At 28.2% G+C, this 22,464-nt stretch overlaps 1 protein-coding gene across 8 annotated transcripts in view; it reads left to right on the top strand.

The window, feature by feature from the left end:
• The window catches only part of LOC141398860 (uncharacterized), a 200,000-nt gene that overhangs the window by 119,981 nt on the left and 57,555 nt on the right, over nt 1-22,464 (top strand). For all 8 annotated transcript variants that reach the window (XM_073976580.1, XM_073976578.1, XM_073976577.1 and 5 more), the window contains exon 3: nt 17,122-17,409. In XM_073976580.1, coding sequence (XP_073832681.1) covers nt 17,122-17,409 — 288 coding nt within the window. The remainder of the gene's footprint in view (nt 1-17,121; nt 17,410-22,464) is intronic.

The following is a 22,464-nucleotide window of genomic DNA, read 5'->3' as shown; positions in this document are numbered from 1 at the left end:
TCTATAAAAGACCCCTACGGAGGTCTTCATTTCTATAGAAGACCCCTATTCTATAGAAGCCCCTACGGAGGTCTTCTATTCTGTAGAAGACCCCTAAGGAGGTCTCCTATTCTATGGAAGACCCCTAAAGAGGTCTTCTATTCTATAGAAGATCACCACGGGGTTCTTCTATTCTGTAGAAGACCCCTACTGGGTTCTTCTATTCTATAGAAGACCAATACGAAGGTCTTATATTCCATAGAAGAATCCTACGGAGGTCTTCCTATAAAAACCCCTGAGGTGGTCTTCTATTCTATAGAAGACCCCTACGGAGGTCCTCTATTCTATAGAAGCCCCTGAGGTGGTCTTCTATTCTATGGAAGGCCCCTACGGAGGTCTTCTATTCTATAGAAGACCCCTACGGTGGTCCTCTATTCTATAGAAGACCCCTACGGAGGTCTTATATTCCATAGAAGACCCCTATGGAGGTTTTCTATTCTGTAGAAGACCCCTACGGAGGTCATCTATTCTATAGAAGACCCATACGGAGGTCTTCTATTCTATAGAAGACCCCTACGGAGGTCCTCTATTCTATAGAAGCCCCTGAGGTGGTCTTCCATTCTGTAGAAGACCCCTACGGAGGTCCTCTATTCTATAGAAGACCCCTACGGAGGTCTTCTATTCTATAGAAAACCCCTACAGAGATCTTCTATTCTACGGAAAACACCTACAGAGGTCTTCTATTCTACGGAAAACACCTACAGAGGTCTTTTATTCTATGGAAGACCCCTACGGAGGTCTTCTGTAGAAGCAAAGACCTCCGTAGGAGTCTTCTAGAGAAGCGAAGACCACCATAGGTGTACCTTATAAAATAGAAGGCCTCCTTATAGTCTACTATGGAATAGAAAAACTCCGAAGGACTCTACTATGGAGGTCTTCCTATAAAAACCCCTGAGGTGGTCTTCTATTCTATAGAAGACCCCTACGGAGGTCCTCTATTCTATAGAAGCCCCTGAGGTGGTCTTCTATTCTATGGAAAGCCCCTACGGAGGTCTTCTATTCTATAGAAGACCCCTACGGAGGTTTTCTATTCTATAGAAGACCCCTACGGAGGTCTTTTATTCTATAGAAGACCCTACGAAGGTCTTCTGTTCTATAGAAGACCCCTACGGAGGTCTTCTGTTCTATAAAGACCCCTACGGAGGACTTCTATTCTATAGAAGAACCCTACGTAGGTCTTCTATTCTATAGAAGATACGTACGAGGTCTTCTATTCTATAGAAGAGACCTACGAAGGTTTTCTATTCTATAGAAAACGCCTACGGAAGTCTCCTATTTTATAGAAGAGCCCTACGGAGGTCTTCTATTCTATATTAGACCCCTACGCACGTCTTATATTCCACAGAAGACCCCTATGGAGGTTTTCTATTCTGTAGAAGACCCCTACGGAGGTCATCTATTCTATAGAAGACCCATACGGAGGTCTTCTATTCTATAGAAGACCCATACGGAGGTCTTCTATTCTATAGAAGACCCCTACGGAGGTCTTCTATTCTATAGAAGACCCCTACGGAGGTCTTCTATTCTATAGAAGACCCCTACAGAGGTCTTCTTTTCTATAGAAGACCCCTACGGAGGTCTTCTATTCTATTGAAGACCCCTACGGAGGTCTTCTATTCTATAGAAGACCCCTACGGAGGTCTTCTATTCTATTGAAGACCCCTACGGAGGTCTTCTATTCTATAGAAGACCCCTACGGAGGTCTTCTATTCTATAGAAGACCCCTACGGAGGTATTCTATTCTATAGAAGACCCCTACGGAGGTCTTCTATTCTATAGAAGACCCCTACAGAGGTCTTCTATTCTATAGAAGGCCCCTACAGAGGTCTTCTATTCTATAGAAGACGCCTACAGAGGTCTTCTATTCTATAGAAGACCCCTACAGAGGTCTTCTATTCTATAGAAGACCCCTACAGAGGTCTTCTATTCTATAGAAGACCCCTACATAGGTCTTCTATAGAAGACCCCTACGGAGGTCTTCTATTCTATAGAAGACGCCTACGGAGGTCTTCTGTTCTATAGAAGACCCCTACGGAGCTCTTCTAGTCTTTAGAAGACCCCTACAGAGGTCTTCTATTCTATAGAAGGCCCCTACAGAGGTCTTCTATTCTATAGAAGGCCCCTACAGAGGTCTTCTATTCTATAGAAGACGCCTACAGAGGTCTTCTATTCTATAGAAGACCCCTACATAGGTCTTCTATAGAAGACCCCTACGGAAGTCTTCTATTCTATAGAAAACCCCTACGGAGGTCTTCTATTCTATAGAAGACCCCCACGGAGGTCTCCTATTTTATAGAAGAGCCCTACGGAGGTCTTCTATTCCATACTAACCGCTTTCGGGGATTTCTGTTCTATTGAAGACGCCTACGGAGTGCTTCGCTTCTATAGAAGAGTCCCACGGAGTTCTTCGCTTCTGTAGAAGACCCCTACACTGGTCTGCCATGCTGTAGAAACCCCTTATGAAGGCCTTATTTTCTATAGAAGATCTCTTCCGCTATGGAAATTTTTCCCTATCGGGCGTCTTCTATTCTATTGAATATCCGTACGGAGGTCTTCTATAAAGTACCACTACGGAGGTCTTTGCTCCTATTAAAGGCACCTACGGAGGCCATGTATCGGTAGGAGGCCTGTAGAAAATCCCTACGGAGGCCTTATGTTCTATAGAGAACCTCTTCCGCTGTGGAAATTTTCCGCTTTCGGGGGTCTTCTATTCTATAGAATATCCGTACGGAGGTCTTCTATTCTATAGAAGACCCCTACGTAGGTTTCCAATTCTATGGAAAACCTCTACGGAGGTCTACCATGCTGTAGAAACCCCTTACGGAGGCCTTATTTGCATTACAAAGTCAATTCAATTAAAAAATATATTTTTTTATTAATTTAATTAACAAATAAAGTTATTAACACGTTAATATTAATTTACCAACCCCAAGGTACTTCCAAGTCGATTAAATTTAATTTCATATTTTTTTTTCTAAGTTATATCCAAACTCATTTAAATGTTCCAACCCATTTAACAAAACAGAAAAATCACCATAACCTTCACATTAACCCGCCGTAAATTTTTAAGATTTTCAACATCACAAATGATTTAAAATCATGAATATTAGTTTGAAACACTTAACCGGTGTTGGACTTAATGAGTTACTATGGCCAAATTCAACCCCCCAAAAACCGATTTAGCCATTTATGGTGTTTGGAGCAAGTGAAGTAATTTTGTTGGAAATTGTTTGGCAAAACCAGATTTTAAAGATTATTGTTGTTGTTATCTTTTGTTTTTGTTTGTTTCACTAATTTTCTAAATGAGTTTATTCTCTCTCTCTCCCGCTCTCTTTGTCTCACTTTTGGGATTATGTTGAGATTTCCAATGTGACCAACATTTTGTTGTAGTGTTACTGGCCTCTTTAGCCAGCGTTCAATTTACGGTTATTTAAAATTTTGCAAAGGTTTGACCACCATTTCTTGTTGTTGTTGTTGGTTTTCTTTAATCATAGCTGGAGGTGCTAATTTTATTCAAACCTTTTTCTTATTCTACTTCTCTTCCTTCTTTGTTTTATTAAAGTTTTTTTGTTTTTAATTCAAGATTTTGTTTTACTTCAATTTTTTTGGTGGGATGGTTGATTATTTGCAAATCGGCTATGAATCAGTGACGGGTTTCGGGTTTATGTTACGGTAGTGTTCAGTCGGTGAAATATTAACATAGGAATGTTTCAATAAAAATAGGAAACAAGGAATAAATGTCAAATAAATCAAATAAAGATGAATAAATAATTTTTTGTAATAGAATTAATAAATGTATCTTAAAAAATTAAATAATCAAAATAAATTCATAAAATATTTTCCAATAAAAAGTGCTATTATAACAGATTGTTTTACCACAAGATACCTACATTTTAATGAAATTGCATAGAAAATCTTAAAATAAGTAAATTTACACAATTTCCGTTTAATTTGGTTAGTATAACAGTTTGTATAACAGTTATCATAAACTGTTATACAAATACAAAATGCTCAGAAAACGTTTAAAATTGAAAACAAAATGTATAAATAATAAGAAAAGGCAAAAATTGAGTGTTATCCCCCATTAATAACGGCAGTATAACAGTTTGCCTGAATTTATATTAATAATGTCATAAGAAAAACATAAATTTGTGTCTAAGTTTATAAATATTACAAAAAGTGATACGTTTTGAAATGAAATTCTTTGTATTTAGCACTTTTTATGACAGTATAACAGTTAAGATAAACTGTTATACCAAAAGAAAAATCAACAAAAACTAAAAAATGCAAATTATAATATATCCCAAATTAAAGACAATATACAAGAATGTGGTCTATTTCCCTCTAAGGCGGTTAGTATAACAGTTAATTTTAGAATATAAAATAATTGTTAATAGTGAAAAAAAAAGAAATATTTTAAACCAAAGTTAAAGTGAAATGTGCAACAAAAAATGTTTACGTTAATAAACAACTGCAGTATAACAATTTAAACTGCAATATAACAGTTTGTATTTACTTTAATACGAACAAAAATCAGCAAAAATAATAATTTATTCATAAATTAAATTAAAAAAAATGAAACTAATTTGAATGTTGTCAAATGAAAGCAACAGTATAACAGTTTGTTTTGCTAAATAATATTGTTGTTTCAACAATTAAGTTGAATTTAATGTAAGAACAATTCGTAGAGTTAAAAAAAAAATTTGTTTCTATGAGATATCCCGATTTGTTGGCAGTATAACAGTTACCATAAATTGTCATACACAAAAAAAAACGTTAAAAATAATAATTTTATTAAAATAATATCAAACCTTCAGAAAATTATTACAAATTATGTTATATTCCAAATTATAAGCGTCAGTATAACAGTTTGTCTTCCCACACAATACCATTGTTGTAAGAGAAAAATTAATTTTTATAAAAACAAAAACCAGCAAAAATAACTATTTAATTAAATTAAAATCAAAAACAACAAAAAAATTAAATGTGCACTTTTTTCTCTACCTACATTGGTAGTATAACAGTTTGGTTTCAGAATAATATTGTAATATCAATAACAAAATTGAATTTAATGTATGAAAATGCACAGAGTTTTAAAAAATAAATTGATTTTCATGAGTTGGCGCGATTTATTTGCAGTATAACAGTTAACATAAACTGTTATACACACATAAAACAAACGAAAAATGTATTAAAATAAATTCAATAAATTAAAATAAATTCAAACTTTAAGGAAAATGTTGCCAAATCTGTTATTCCAAATTAAATGCGGCAGTATAACAGTTGTGTTCCCACATAATACCATTAATGTAAGAAAAAAAATAACTTTAAACAAAAAACAGAAAAAAATATTTTAATTAAATTTAAAATTTAAAACAAAAATCTAAAAATGTGTATTTTTCTCCAATAAAACCGTCAGTATAACAGTTTGTTTTGTTGCTGTTTCGTCAATTTAATTGAATTCAATGTATGAAAATTCACAGAGTTTAACAAAGTAAACTGATTTCCATGAGTTACCCCGATTTATTTACAGTATAACAGTTAACAAAAACTGTTATACACACAAAAAACAAACGAAAAATGTATTAAAATAAATTCAAACGTTAAGGAAAATATTGCGAAATGTGTTATATTCCAAATTAAATGCGGCAGTATAACAGTTGTGTTCCCACATAATACCATTGCTGTACGAAAAAAATAACTTTAAACAAAAAACAGCACAAAAAAAACTTTTAATTAAATTAAAATTAAAAACAAAAAATTTTAAATATTTACTTTTCTCCAATAAAACCATCAGTATAACAGTTTGTTTTGTTGCTGTTTCGCCAATTAAATTGAATTTAATGTATGAAAATGCACAGAGTTTAACAAAGTACATTGATTTCCATGAGTTACACCGATTTATTTACAGTATAACAGTTAACAAAAACTGTTATACACACACAAAATCAGCAAAAAAATATACATTTAAATTAAGAATTAAAGTTAAGCCGATTTAAATGAAAAATCCCAAAGACCTAAAATTTTTCAACTTAGTTACGTATGCTTGACAATTTTATGGCAGTATAACAGTTAATATAAACCATTATAAGAACAAAAATACCCATATTAAAATTTTTCATTATTTTAACATCAAACATCTGAGCAAATATCAAAATTTATTAACTGTTCTCCATTAAAAAACAACTGTATAACAGTTTTGGATAGCCACATAATTTTAAATTTATGTACATAAATGCGAAAGAAAGATCTCAAAGTTCTAAAAAATTCTAAACTTATTTTAACCGTTCTCCATTAAAAAACAACTGTATAACAGTTTTGGATAGCCACATAATGTTAAATTTATGTAAATGCGAAAGAAAAATCTCAAAATTCTAAAAAATTCTAAACTTAATTAAAAATTTTCAAAAATTTTTATATCAGTTTATAGTTAACATAAACTGTTATATGAACAAAAATCACTCGTAGTAATAATTTTATTTAACTAATATCAACCTCTCGGGAAAATATTCAAAAAGATTGACTAATCTTTATACAAAACGGCAGTATAACAGTTTTTATTCCCACAAAACACTATATGAATAAAACACACAAAGAGATAAATATTTTCTTAGGAATTTTCCATGTGTTAAACTTTTTATTGACAGTATAACAGTTAACAAAAACTGTTATACGAACAAAAATCAACCACATTAATCATTTAATAGAAATTAAAGCCAATACTCGAGAAAACATACAAAAAGGTTTACTTTTCTCCATTTAAGCCACCAGTATAACAGTTTGTGTAGCTACACAGCACCATAGTTAAAGGTATTTTCAACAACTGCACAAGGGGTAAATGTTTAAACTCACGTCAGTGCGTTAAACAATTTTTAAAAAAATTCAATGTGCTCGATATATGCAACAGATTTGGGTAGAATAACATATATTATTGGTGTATAACAGTTAACAAAAATTGTTATACAGTTGTTTTTGAGCTTAAAAATTACTCCATAATGCAACAAAATAAAAAAATCATGGTGAAGGGTGAATACTTTTCATAATCTCACTGTTTAATGTAGCGTATAACAGTTTTTACTATGGTGAAATGTTATTATAATAATTATATGTTAATTTAAATGTAACACAAACAAATCTATACAAAAACTCCTACATTTTTCAAAAAAAAAAATTGATGGCTTACGAGTTTCTATGATAGTTAATATTAACTGTTATACAGCTGCATTGACAAAGGAAACATTATATTATTCACGGTGCTCTTGAATCAAATGTAAATGGAAGGTGCTTACACCTGGGAATTTTATGCGGATTTTGAAACTACAATGTTCATAGATGAGAAAAATCAATAAACAAAAAAAAATCGCCGGAGTGCTTTTTAAATAAATCGCGATTCAAGTTGAAATTTTTAGGGGTTGTTTAGGTTTTTGCGATTTTGCTTGGAAACCGCAAGTCCTATCAAAATGAGAATAAAGAAAATATTGTAGCTATCAAAATTCTCTACAAGATTGACCTTAATGATATTTTCCTAGGTTTTTAACTTTTGAGATATAGAAGTTGAAATTGGGACAATTCAAACTCAATTCAATTCTGTATCGTCTCCTTATAAAACAATGTCATGACTGCAATTTCCCAACTTAAACTTATATATCTAAAAAAATGGTACAACCTAGGAAAAATTACATAAGTCAGTCTTGAATTTTCACAGCTATTAGATTTTCTCAGGTCCCATGCCGATAAGACTTGCCCTATTCAAGCAAAATCGCGAAAGCCTAACAAAAAAACCTAAAAACGTAAACTGTGCTTCTTTATCTCAAAAATGGTACAGCCTGAGAATAAATCGTAAACGTCAATCCTGTAGAGGAATTTCACAGCTACAAAATTTTTTTTAGCTCCATTTCGATTGGACTTGCGGTTTCCAAGCAAAATCGTGAAAACCTAAAAAACACCTAAAAATGTGAATTTTGACTGCGATTTATTTAAAAATCCCTACAGCGATTTTTTTCTTGTTTTTGGATTTTTCTCATCTATGAACACTGCTGTTTCAGAATTCACAAAAACTTCCCAGAATTTGATTCAATTTGATTCAAGAGCACCGTGTATTGTAATCAAATGAATACTTGCATTAAAATACAAGCAATTCTCACAATTACCCACAAAATATTCACAGTATAACAGTTTTTATAAACATAAATTACTAAATTTTTTTATTTTAACTGTTTATAATATTGTATAACATTTTTTCCAACCATATTTGTGAAAGAAAAAAATTCAATAGTTGACATTACATGGAAATCTTCAGAAAAATTCAAGCGATATTCATAAAAATCAGCTATAAGACACAGTATAACAGTTTTAATTGAGGGTATACATGTGTTTGTAACATTTATATGAACGTAGAAACAATGAATAATGAAGAAATGTCCGATATATTCAATATTTTTTCATAGCATGACCGTTTATTCCACAGTATAACAGTTAAAAATAACTATTATACAGTCATGTTAATCAAAGAAAAATACTGTTTTTGAAGTTGTAGGCAACAATTATAGAAAAATACAGGCATTCTTCATTACAATCAGCTTTAATACACAGTATAACAGTTTTGATTACCGGAAAAAATGTTTATTACATTTATATGACCACAAAAACCAATGCATAATAAAAAATTTACAATATATTACATTAATTTGTTTAGTATTACACTTTTAACATAGTATAACAGTTGGTAATAACTATTCTAAAACCATATTTATAAAAGAATAAAATCTAAATTAAAAACATTAACATTCTGCTTTAAGGCACAGTATAACAGTTTTGATTTCGGTAAAACAAATGTTTATGACATTTATACGAACACGCAAGCAATGAATAATAAAGAAAAGTCCAATATATTTAATTAATTTGTTTAGTATAACAGTTTTCGGCATATTATAACGGTTAGCAATAACAATTATATAGCCATATTTAACAAAGAAAAATGTAATTATTAAAATTATATGAAAACTTTCGGAAAAATACAGGCAATATTCCTAAAAAAGCTTTAAGACACAGTATAACAGTTTTGATTATGTGAAAAATGTTTTTTATAAACACAGTAACAAGTTAATATAAATATCTGTCGAATATATTAAGTAAAGTTGTTTAGTATAACAGTCTTTAGTGCAGTATAGCACTAAACATATCCTGATATATAGCCATATTTAACAAAAAATACAATAATTGATATTATATGGAAACATTCAGAAAAATTCGGGGGTTATTCATAACAATCACCTTTAGGACCGAGTATAACAGTTTTCATTACGGTAAAACAATTTATTACATTTATATGACCACACAAACAATGTATAAAATACAAACAATGTATATATTCAATGAATTTGTTTAGTAAAACACCTTGTAGCATTGTATAACAGTTAGTAATAACTATTATACAGCGCTATTTAACAAAGAAAACAAAATAGTAATTTAAATTGTATGCAAAACCATCAGAAAAACTGATTATATTTATAACAGCCAACTTTAAGATATAACAGTTTTGATTACGGTTATATTTATAACAGTTTTGATTACGGTAAACAATTTATGAAACTTAAACAAACAGTAAAGAAAAAATAGCTGTTAATACATAAAATTGTTTAGTATAACATTAGTACTTAAAATTCATCTACTATACATCCACATTTACCAAATAAACTTTCTAAAATAGAAAATATAAGGAAATCTTTAAAATAATACAAGCGATATTTATATCAACCTTTTTTATAGCGTATAAGTTTTGATTACATGAAAAAGTGTTTATGACGCTTACATGAACACAAAAGCAATGGATAATAAAAATATGCCCAATATATTCTACAAAATAGCTTAATGTAACAGTTATGGCAGAGTATAACAGTTTGCATTATTTTGAAAATTGCTATTATAACATTTAAATTTGAACATAAACGGGAAATGTTATTAGTTCACGCAAATTTCGCTTCGTATAACAGTTTTTGTAAAGTATAACAGTTAACGAAAACTGTTATACAATGTTAATATATCATAAATATTGTATATGCCAATTAAAAGTTAAATAATAAAACAAATATTTATATATTCAAAGAATTGTCCTAAGATAACAGTAATTAATAAAGTATAACAGTTTAAAAAAGTGTTTTACAAGCCAAAAATTGTACAAAAAATACATAAAATCAATAATTAATGAAAATCCAAGGAAGGAACCTAAATCTTTCCTTCCAGTAACCAGTATAACAGTTTTAATTAAAAATTGAAATCATTCAAATGCATAAGGCACAGTATAACAGTTTGCATTATTTTAAAAATTCTTGTTATAACATTTAAATGTGAACATAAAGGAGAAATGTTATTAGTTCACGCAAAGTTCGCTTCGTATAACAGTTTTTGAAAAGTATAACAGTTAACGAAAACTGTTATACAATGTTAATATATCATAAATATTGTAGTTGCCCATTAAAAGTTAAATAAAACAAAAATTCTTAAAATTTTCAAAAATTGTCCTATTTTAACAGTTCCCAATAAAGTATAACAGTTTTAAAAAATCGTTTTTAAAGCCAAAAAAGGTACTAAAAATACATAAAATCCAAGAAAGAAATCTTAATCTTTCCTTCCAATATCCAGTATAACAGTTTTAATTAAAAATGTAAATCATTCAAATGCATAAGACACAGTATAACAGTTTTCATTATTTTGAAAATTGCTGTTATAACATTTAAATGTGAACATAAAGGGAAAATATTATTAGTTCGTGCAAAGTTCGCTACCTTTAACAGTTTTCGTAAAGTATAACAGTTAACAAAAATTGTTATACAATGTTAAAATATCATAAATATTGTATATGCCCATTAAAAGTTAAATAAAACAAAAATTCTTAATATTTTCAAAGAACTGTCCAAGTATAACAGTAATTAATAAAGTATAACAGTTTAAAAAAAAGTATTTTATAAGCCAAAAATGGTACTAAAAATACATAAAATCATTAATTAATTAAAAACCACGGAAGGAATGTTAATCGTTCCTTCCAATATCCAGTATAACAGTTTTAATTAAAAATTTAAATCATTCAAATGCATAAGACACAGTATAACAGTTTGCATTATTTGAACAATTCTTGTTATAACATTTAAATGTGAACATAAAGGGGAAATGTTATTAGTTCACGCAAATGTCGCTTCGTATAACAGTTTTTGTAAAGTATAACAGTTAACGAAAACTGTTATACAATGTTAAAATATAAATATTGTATATGCTCATTAAAAGTTATATAATAAAACAAATATTTATATTTTCAAAGAATTGTCCAAGTATAACAGTTCCTAATAAAGTATAACAGTTTTAGAAAAAGTTTTTTACAAGCCAAAAATGGTACTAAATATAGTTAAAATTAAAAATTAATGAAAATCCAAGAAAGGAATCATTACCTTTCCTTCCAATATCCAGTATAACAGTTTTTATTGAAAATATTAAGGTTTTTCAAAGCTTGAACCCTTCATGATCATAATCTTCTGTATTAAAAATCATAATCTTCTGTATTAAAAATATTTTTTAATTTAAATTGATGATCACATTTTGTTGTTTTGAAAATTTAATCCCAAGCGTGGGACATTTTCCCTTCTTCAATTTAAGCCAATTGTTAAACTTTTCTCTGTATAATTTATTGACATGAAATTCGAGATTTATTGCTGCGTATTAATTTCTTTATTTATTTTTTTGTTTGTTTTATTTTTATTATCTCTTTGTACAATATGTTTATTAAACAAGACACAACAATTTCAAACAGAAACCGCTGAATGAACTTAATTGTTGATACAAATTCATCAATTAAGTTGTGTCATTTAGTTAAAGGGTAGAGGTCAGGGGATTGATGGATATTGATGTTAGCTATGATGAGAATTGTGTTTAACACAAGAAATAAGAGTCAGTGTGTTTAACAAAAGGCACACATGATGCAGCAGGGTGTATAAGTTATATAAAAAACTTCGTATTCAATTTAGAATTAAATCTTTACTTTGGTGATTATATAAAGAGTTATATAACTCCGAAGTAAATAGTAGTTAATTTTACAATCGATTTCACATTTTATTAGGGTAAAACAATTATAAAAAATTGTATTCAAACGGAAATTATGAAAATTTTAACGAAAATGATTTAAATACCATTTTTATTAATTATTTCACATTATTATTTGGAGTATAACAGTTACTGAAACTGTTATACAAGCGAAAATGATAAAACATCCACTAGCAAATGCTTTTCTACCAATTTTATAGACAACTTCATAATTTTTCATTCAGTATAACAGTTTCGGTAAACTGTTATACAAGAGAAAATATAATTTTTAGTACAGGAAATGATTTTTTTTTTTCAATTTTAGTCATTATTCCATAGTTTTTTTTATGGAGTATAACAGTTAGAAGAAACTGTTATACCTCGGGAAATGCAAAAAATATAGCGGAACAGTAATAGTAATTTATAAAATTATAAAAAAATGTAACAAAAACGAAAATTGTGCAAAATGTTAACGAAAATGTTTTAAATACCAATTTTATGAATTATTTCACATTATTATTTGCAGTATAGCAGTTATGCAAACTGTTATACAAGCGAAAATGATAAAACTTCCACTAGTGAATGCTTAACCACCAATTTTATGTAGAATTTCATAATTTTTCTTTTAGTATAACAGTTGCGGTAAACTGTTATACAAGAGAAAATATAATTTTTAGTACAGGAAATGAATTTTTATAAATTTTAGTCATTATTCCATAGTTTATCATGGAGTATAACAGTTAGAAGAAACTGTTATACAACGGGAAATGCTAAAAATTATAGCGGAACAGCATAATAGTAATTTATAAAATTATAAAAAAATGTAACAAAAACGAAAATTGTGAAAAATGTTAATAAAAATGTTTTAAATACCAATTTTATGAATTATTTCACATTATAATTTGGTGTGTAACAGTTATAAAAACTGTTATACAAGCGAAAATGATAAAACTTCCACTAGTAAATGCTTAATCACCAATTTTATGTACAATTTTATAATTTTTCTTTCAGTATAACAGTTGTGGTAAACTGTTATACAAGAAAAAATATCATTTTTACCACAGAAAATGAATTTTTATCAATTTTAGTCATTATTTCATAGTTTTTCATGGAGTATAACAGTTAGAAGAAACTGTTATACAACGGGAAATGCTAAAAATTATAGCGGAACAGCATAATAGTAATTTATAATAATTTTTATATAGGTTTCAATGGGGTATAACAGTTTTACGAAACTGTTATACATGTCAAAAATTGCAAAAACAGCAGCTAGAAATAACAAACATTCATAATACTTGATAGATAATTACATCTAAGCTTATTTTGAAGACAGTAATTGGAAAATATCTTTCAATGCATTACATTTTCCATCACTCTTAAATTTTAAAGTGTTTCCTTTTGCTTTGAAACTTTGACTCATTATTTGTGTTTTAACGGATACAGCCTCATTTATTATTACATAAATATTGTTGATTTTTTTGTTTTAAAAATGGGGGAGTGTGTTGTTGCTTATATGAAATATTTAATTTCACCCAACAATTGCCAATAATATAAAAATTAACAAAAAAAAAAAAAAAACATTTTATTTTGGGGGTCGTCAACCCTTTGCGTACGCCACAAAAACATTGTTTCCAATCCAAAACAAAGAAATAAATATTTATATAATGGGATTTTGTTGGGAAACAATGACATATTTTTTTCTGATTAATTTGGGATATAAGGAAATACCATCAACAGATTTCGAGTGAAAAATGAGGTAATAATGCAGTTAAAATGCGACGTAAAGGAAGAGAATCTTTGTTAAAAAAAAAAAAAAAACAAAAGAGAACAAGGAAATGTGTGTATGTGGAATGCAAACTATTTCTCTGCCATGAAAACAGCATGAATAAAAAAATTATGATGAGATTTAAAAAAATTTATATAAAAATTTTAAATTTTCAATTCTTAGAAAAAAAAATTATTAAAAATGAAAATTTTATAAATGTTAAAGAGAAGGTTTAATTCAAATACGATTATTATTTATTATTTCACATTATTCTTTGGAGTATAACAGTTATAGACACTGTTATACATGGGGAAATTATAAAAATTCCACTTGAAAAAAACTTTAATACAACTTTTATGCATAATTTCCATGTTTTTGTTATAGTATAACAGTTTGGCAAAACTGTTATACAAAATAGAATATTATGTTTTGCATAGATAATTAATTTTTATAACTTTATTTATAATTCCATAGTTTTCTTGGAGTATAACAATTAGAGGAAACTGTTATACAAGTGGAATTTGTCAGAATTTGGCGAAACAGTTGTACGTACAACAGTAACCATCCACGAAACTATGAGATATCAGCTAATATTGACATTTTCTGTGATTTTCAATAAATGTTAAAGAGAAGGTTTAATTAAAATACAATTATTATTTATTATTTCACATTATTCTTTGGAGTATAACAGTTATAGACACTGTTATACATGGGGAAATTATAAAAATTCCACTTGAAAAAACTTTAATACAACTTTTATGCATAATTTCCATGTTTTTGTTATAGTATAACAGTTATGCCAAACTGTTATACAAAATAGAATGTTATGTTTTGCATAGATAATTAATTTTTATAAAATCATTTATAATTTCATAGTTTTCTTGGAGTATAACAATTAGAGGAAACTGTTATACAACTGGAATTTGTCAGAATTTGGCGAAATAGTTGTACGTACAACAGCAAACATCAACGAAACTATGAGATATCAGCTAATATTGACATTTTCTGTGATTTTCAAAAAATTTTAAAGAAAAGGTTTAATTAAAATACAATTATTATTTATTATTTCACATTATTCTTTGGAGTATAACAGTTATAGACACTGTTAAACATGAGGAAATTATAAAAATTCCACTTGAAAAAAAAACTTTAATACAACTTTTATGCATAATTTCCATGTTTTTGTTATAGTATAACAGTTATGCACAACTGTTATACAAAATAGAATGTAATGTTTTGCATAGATAATTAATTTTTATAACTTTATTTATAATTCCATAGTTTTCTTGGAGTATTACAATTAGAGGAAACTGTTATACAACTGGAAATTGTCATAATTTAGCGAAACAGTTGTACGTACAACAGTAACCATCCACGAAACTATGAGATATCAGCTAATTATTGACATTTTCTGTGATTTTCAAAAAATTTTAAAGAAAAGGTTTAATTAAAATACAATTATTATTTATTATTTCACATAATTCTTTGGAGTATAACAGTTATAGACACTGTTATACATGGGAATATAATAAAAAATCCACTTGAAACAAAACTTTAATACCACTTTTATGCATAATTTCCACGTTTTTGTTATAGTATAACAGTTATGCAAAACTGTTATACAAAATAGAATGTTATGTTTTGCATACGTAATTAATTTTTATAACTTCATTTATAATTCCATAGTTTTCTTGGAGTATAACAATTAGAGGAAACTGTTATACAAGTGGAAATTGTCATAATTTAGCGAAACAGTTGTAGGTATAACAGCAACCATCCACGAAACTATGGGATATCAGCTAATATTGACATTTTCTGTAGTATAACAGTTAAGTTTATAGCTGTTATATATACAAAATGGCATACCCAACCATAAATCGTTATCATTAATATTCCTTTAATTTTATAAAAAATTTTTTGGAGTATAACACATAGTTCATAACTGTTATACTGTTAAAAATAGTCAAAAGTCATCATAAATCCATGTCATTAACTTTATTTTGAATTTCAAAAAATTTTTTTTTTGGTGTATAACAGTTAAGTTTGTAACTGTTATAAAATTAAAAAAATTACAAAAATTATGCAAATCAGAAAAGTTTGCAGTTTTTACAATATTTTCCATATTTACGATAAGTATAGTATTTAAAACCCAATAATAAAAGCTTTTTTTTAATGATGGCAAGTTATTTGACCAACATTTTAACATTTATTATCATTGTTATTCAAAACCCACTGCAGCCCTAAAGTAGACTCTTCAAAATTGCTTACATATTTTAATATTTTTTTCATTCAATTGATAAGGAAACGTTTATTTTCTCTGATAAGGCGACACACATCTGATAAGGAATTACAACAAAAAACTAGAATTGTATGCCATGACCCCTAAAGGTAGGCTTTGTTTACTAGAGTTTAAAAAAAATAAACAATTTTTAAAATTTATATTAATTTCTTTTGAAATAAATATCCGATTTGTGTCAGCAATATTTCAAATAGTATTTATTCTTATAGTTTGTGGTGGCACATTAATAAACAAACACACATCATAAAAGAAAATATATTTCAATTTTTAGTGATTTTCTGTTGTTTTTCAAAACACCATCAAAGCAACCAACCAACGATGTACGTGACTGTGAGAACATCGTGAACAATAAGAAGAATATCCATTTATCAAAATGTCAAGCAATCCAAACAAGCCCGCCATTCCAAATACATAGTAATGTGCACTAAAGTTTTTTTGTCTTTTTTCACAAGATAAATATCTTAAAATGCGAATTTTTGACTTTTATGGACCCAAAAACAATTTGAAAAAAAAAATAGAAAACTAAACAAGACAAATAAACAATCTACGCGGAGAAGAAATCTGACACTTTAACAATAGTTTTGCCAAATAGGTCAACGAAACACACAGCAAAAATTTCAAACAAAAACTACGTTTCAAAAATGTATTTCAAATAGTTTTTATTGATGGTTAGTTAACCTAAATTTTTGTAAATTTTGTTTGCCGCTTTATGAACAGTTTGTATAAGTTTTTCTGTATTGACGTAATTTCAATATAATTTATTTTCAAAATACAAATTTATTTGCAACAAGAACATGTCCCAAATGAGGTGATCAAAAGCTACACTTCCTGGGCCAGTGTCATAAGGACACCACTTCCACTTTATATTCCCCAATTTATGACTCACTCTCCTTTTGTACTTTTTATTAATTTCCATTCTTCTCTTTGTTTTTGCTCGTTTTTTTTTCAGATCAACCAGCAGCGTTAGTACACTTGCTCAGTTGCCCACAGATTCGCTCATGGCCCCTTTGCAAACACACACTGAAGCTCAAAGTATTCAGTGTTTAAATTCGAACGCAACACACAGTTCATACGACAAGGATCTGGGAAATTTATCCACCACCAACAACAACAACACACAATCAACGGCAAATCAACAAAGTTCCAGGCGGGTCCTGCAACATCAATTATCGGTAACAGATTCAATAGAAGGCACGTCGATAGGTTGTGCAACGTCAAGTGAATACGCAAGTGCAAGGTAAGGTGGAAAATTTTCAATTGAAAATAAAATATTGGGGGTTATCATGAACGGCAATTCCCCGTGAATTTTTTCACTTTCTCCCTAAAGTTGCAACGGCGGAAAGACGAAACACACGGGGAAATTTCATTCATGATAACCCCCATTAATTATTTTAGAAGAAAATTAAGGGTATAACAGTCAACTTTTTGGAGAAAAGAGGATGGGAACTCGACTTTTATTAAATTTTAGAGAAAATTTTAGTTTGTATAACAGTTTGAATGGTAGTATAACAGTTTCACAAAACTGTTATACTATTGCAAATTATAAAATTAAATAGTAAAGAACGTTTCCACTTGTATAACAGTTTTTGTTGGAGTATAACAGTTTCACAAAACTGTTATACTGTTAATAATTCAAGGTAAATATATAAAATGAAATATTGATAATTTGTGAGGAAAATTGATTGTATGACAGTCATTTTTTTCGGAAAATGGAAAGAAAATTAAGGGTATAACAGTCACCTTTTGGAGAAAAGAGGATGGGAATTCGACTTTTATTAAATTTTAGAGAAAATTTTAATTTATATAACAGTTTTAATGGTAGTATAACCGTTTCACAAAACTGTTATACTGTTGCAAATTATAAAATGAAACATTAAAGAACATTTCCACTTGTATAACAGTTTTTGTTGGAGTATAACAGTTTCACAAAACTGTTATACTGTTAATAATTCAAGGTAAATATATAAAATGAAATATTAATAATTTATGAGGAAAATTGATTGTATAACAGTCAGTTTTTCGGAAAATGGAAAGAAAATTAAGGGTATAACAGTCACCTTTTAGAGAAAAGAGAATGGGAATTCGACTTTTATTAAATTTTAGAGAAAATTTTAGTTTATATAACAGTTTGAATGGTAGTATAACAGTTTCACAAAACTGTTATACTATTACAAATCATAAAATGAAACTTTAAAGAAAATTTTCACTTGTATAACAGTTTTTGTTGGAGTATAACAGTTTCACAAAATTGTTATACTGTTAATAATTCAAGGTAAATTTATATAAAATGAAATATTAATAATTTATGAGGAAAATTGATTGTATAACAGTCAGTTTTTTCGGAAAATGGAAAGAAAATTAAGGGTATAACAGTCACCTTTTGGAAAAAAGGGGATGGGAAATCGACTTTTATTAAATTTTAGAGAAAATTTAGTTTATATAACAGTTTGAATGGTAGTATAACAGTTTCACAAAACTGTTATACTGTTGCAAATTATAAAATGAAACATTAAAGAACATTTCCACTTGTATAACAGCTGTTTTTGAAGTATAACAGTTTCACAAAACTGTTATACTGTTAATAAATCAAGGTAAATTTATATAAAGTGAAATATTAGTAATTTATGAGGAAAAATTGATTGTATAACAGTCAGTTTTTTCGGAAAATGGAAAGGAACTTGAATTTTTAAAATATGCAACACTTTTTAGCTTGTATAACAGTTATGAAGGCAGTAAAACAGTTTCACAAAACTTTTATACAATCACAATTTATAAAAATAAATGTTACAGAAATGTTCACCATGTATAACAGTTTTAAAGGAAGTTTCACAAAACTGTTATACTGCCGATTATGCAAGGTAAGGTGAATATTTATAATTAAAAATAAAAAAAATTAATTTATGAGGATAATTTATTGTATAACAGTAACAGTTTTTAGAAAATGGAAAGGAATTTGAATTTTAAAAATTTACAGAATTAGCTTGTATAACAGTTAAGGAGGCAGTATAAAAGTTTCACAAAACAGTTATACTAGCACAGATTAAAAAGTACAGAAAATTTCAAGCTATACAACAGTTTTTGTTATAGTATAACAGTTTAGTGAAAGTGTTACTGTTGTAAATGTCACTTAGGGCGGAAATTTATCATTAAAAATTAAAATATTAATAATTTAGTTTTTTGAAATTTTGCCTTTTTAGGGCGAAGATCATTTTTTAATGATTTTTGTTAATTTTCTCGTTTAGAGTTAAGCTTGATGATCTGATCTAATTTAGTATGAAAATTTAACCAACAACAGTAAGATTCTTGAAGAAAGAGGATGTGAATTCGAAATTTATAAAAATTTTCGAAGAAATTTAGCTTATATAACAGTTTGGAAAGCAGTATAACAGTTTTGTGAAAACTGTTATAATATTACAATTTTAAAAAATTAAATGTTGTAGAAAATTTCAACTTATAACTTTTTTCGGCTCGAGGTCATGTAAAATAAAAACAAACAAAAAAATTACCTTGAGCCGAAACAAGTTATAAAAAGATGATTAATAATTTAGTATGAAAATTTAACAAACAACAGCAAGATTCTTAAAGAAAGAGGATGAGAATTCGAAATTTATAAAAATTTTCGAAGAAATTTAGCTTATATAACAGTTTGGAAAGCAGTATAACAGTTTCGCAAAACTGTTATACTATTAAAACGTAAAAAATTTCAGAATATTTTAATTTGTATAACAGTTTTTGCGGTAGTATAACAGTTTTATGTAACTGTTATACTGTTAAAAATGCTATGTAAGGCGGAAATTAAATATTTAGCAGAAAATTTAACGAGAATGAGGGTAGGAATTCGATATTTATAAAATTTGAGTTTGTATAACAGTTTGGAAGGCCGCAGAAGAGTCTTAGAAAACTGTTATAATATTACATATTTCAAAAATTAAATATTGTAGAAAGTTTCAAACTGAGATTTGCTGTAGCACGCAGAAAATTTTAGCTCGTATGGCAGTTTAGAAGGCAGTATAACAGTTTCACAAAACTGTTATACTATTACAAGTAATAAAATAAAATTTTACAGAACATTTTAACTTGTATAACTGTTTATACTGTAGTATAGCAGCTTCAAAAAAAACTGTTATACTGTCAAACAAAATAAATGATTTTATAAAAATTGGGAATAAGTTATAAGTCCCGAAAATTCCACATAATACCTACATATATAAAAAGATTCACCATAGAAATACATACATACCATATAATACAACAAATTGTAGTATACCAAACTGTATAACAGTTTCCTTCAAACGGTTATACGTTTTTAAAATATATATACATTTTAATGTATGTTATATGTTTTTAAAGAATAACCTGTATAAATAAAGAATGGGCAAAACTACGTAGGGCCACTTGTATAACAGTTTAATTTATCACACTAAACAGTTATAAATGGTGTAAAATACAAAAAAATATTCATATGCACAAAATGCAAAAAATTTAGGCACAATTTAGAATAGAATTTTCTGTATAACAGTTTTACTCAAACTAACTATCGGAAATGCAACGAAAAGAATATTTTTATATAAAAATTACTTTATGAGTGGTAAATAAAAATAGAAGTGAACAAAACTGTACAAACTACTATGTGTGGCCACTTGTATAACAGTTTAGTTTACCATACTAATCGGTTTTTAAAGTTGTAAAGTACAAAAAAATCACTTATATTCACAAACGGCAACTAAATTGGGCCTAATTTAAAATAAAATTTTTTGTATAACATTTTTTCTCAAACTGTTATACTGTCGGAAAGGTTAGGAAAATATTTTTAATTAAAATTTATTTAAGATGAAGGAAAAATTAAAAAAAAAAGTTGCAAAATACTTTGCCTAGCCACTTGTATAACAGTTTAGTTTACCACGCTAAATAGCTATACAAAGTCTAGAAGTAAAAAAAATCATGTATATTAATAAATCACGGATAAAAATAAAAACCAATAATGTTGAGCATAATTTAGAATAGAAATTTTCGTATAACAGTTTTTATCAAACTGTTACACTATCGAAAATTTTAAGAAACAATAATTCCAATTAAAAATTAGTTTAAGAGTGGTCAATATAAATAAAAATTAACAAACAGTTTAGTTTACCACATTAATCAGCTATAAAAGATCGAAAAGCAAAAAAATCAAGTATGTTAATAAAAGCCAACAAGGTTGAACATAATTTGGAATAGAATTTTCTGTATGACAGTTTTACTCAAACTGTTACTATCGGAAAATAAAAGTAAATAATATTTTTTAAATAAAAAACAGTTTAAAAGTGGTACGTACAAATAAAAGAGAACAAAAATGTTCAATACACTATGTGTGGCCACGCGTATAACAGTTTAGTTTACCATACTAAACAGTTATAAAAGATGTAAAAGTCAAAACATTATTTATATTCTCAAAGAATAAGTTAGGCACAATTTGGAAAATATATACATATGTTCCCACATCATCCCCGAAGGGACAAGGGAGACTTCTCTCATATCAATGAGTGCACGCCGATTCATATTGGCTCAATGATATGGGACCTACTTTTTATCGCCGAGTCCGAACGGCGTGTCTTACGACACCACTTGTAGAGAAGTTTTTCATGGCTGAAATACTCAGGAAATGTCGCCAGCATTACTGAGGGGGAATTTTGCCACCGTTGTTTAGAAAATATATATTTTTTAAAAATATACAAATAATAATTTTAATTAAAACTTAATTTCAGAGCTGTCAATACAATGAAAAATGTACAAAACACTATATGGGGCCACTTGTATAACAGTTTGGTATACCACGCTAGACAGTTATAGAAAGTGTAAAAGTAGAAGCATCATTCGTATTTACCAAATGAAACAAAGTTGAACATAATTTAGAATAGAAAATAGGAAAACAAGTTTAGAAACACATAATTTGTTTAAAACTACTTAAACAATATTAAAAGCAAGTTTAGACAGTTTTTTTCTTTGTATAACAGTTACTCTACTGCTTTTTGTGTAATACATTTTATTAAATAGTCTGTTTAAAGTGATTTCCATATCAATTTCAAGGCATAACCGTTTCGATGAGATTTTTTCAAACTGTTATACAAGATAAGCACGCCAAAAATAATTATGGCTGCAAAGATTATTGAATTTTATCAAATTTTGCACAATGTATACTGTTTTGATCTTTCCTGCGAAATTATGAAATAATTTTTTGATAGTATAACACTTAGTTCATGGGTATTAAACAATTCTTAATGGCCACTACTCATGAAAAACGTCTCTCAATCCA

Source organism: Musca autumnalis, unplaced genomic scaffold (genome assembly GCF_047663935.1).
Source record: "Musca autumnalis isolate F117 unplaced genomic scaffold, ASM4766393v1 scaffold_3, whole genome shotgun sequence".
NCBI lineage: Eukaryota > Metazoa > Arthropoda > Insecta > Diptera > Muscidae > Musca > Musca autumnalis.
This window is presented reverse-complemented; position numbering and strand designations above follow the sequence as displayed.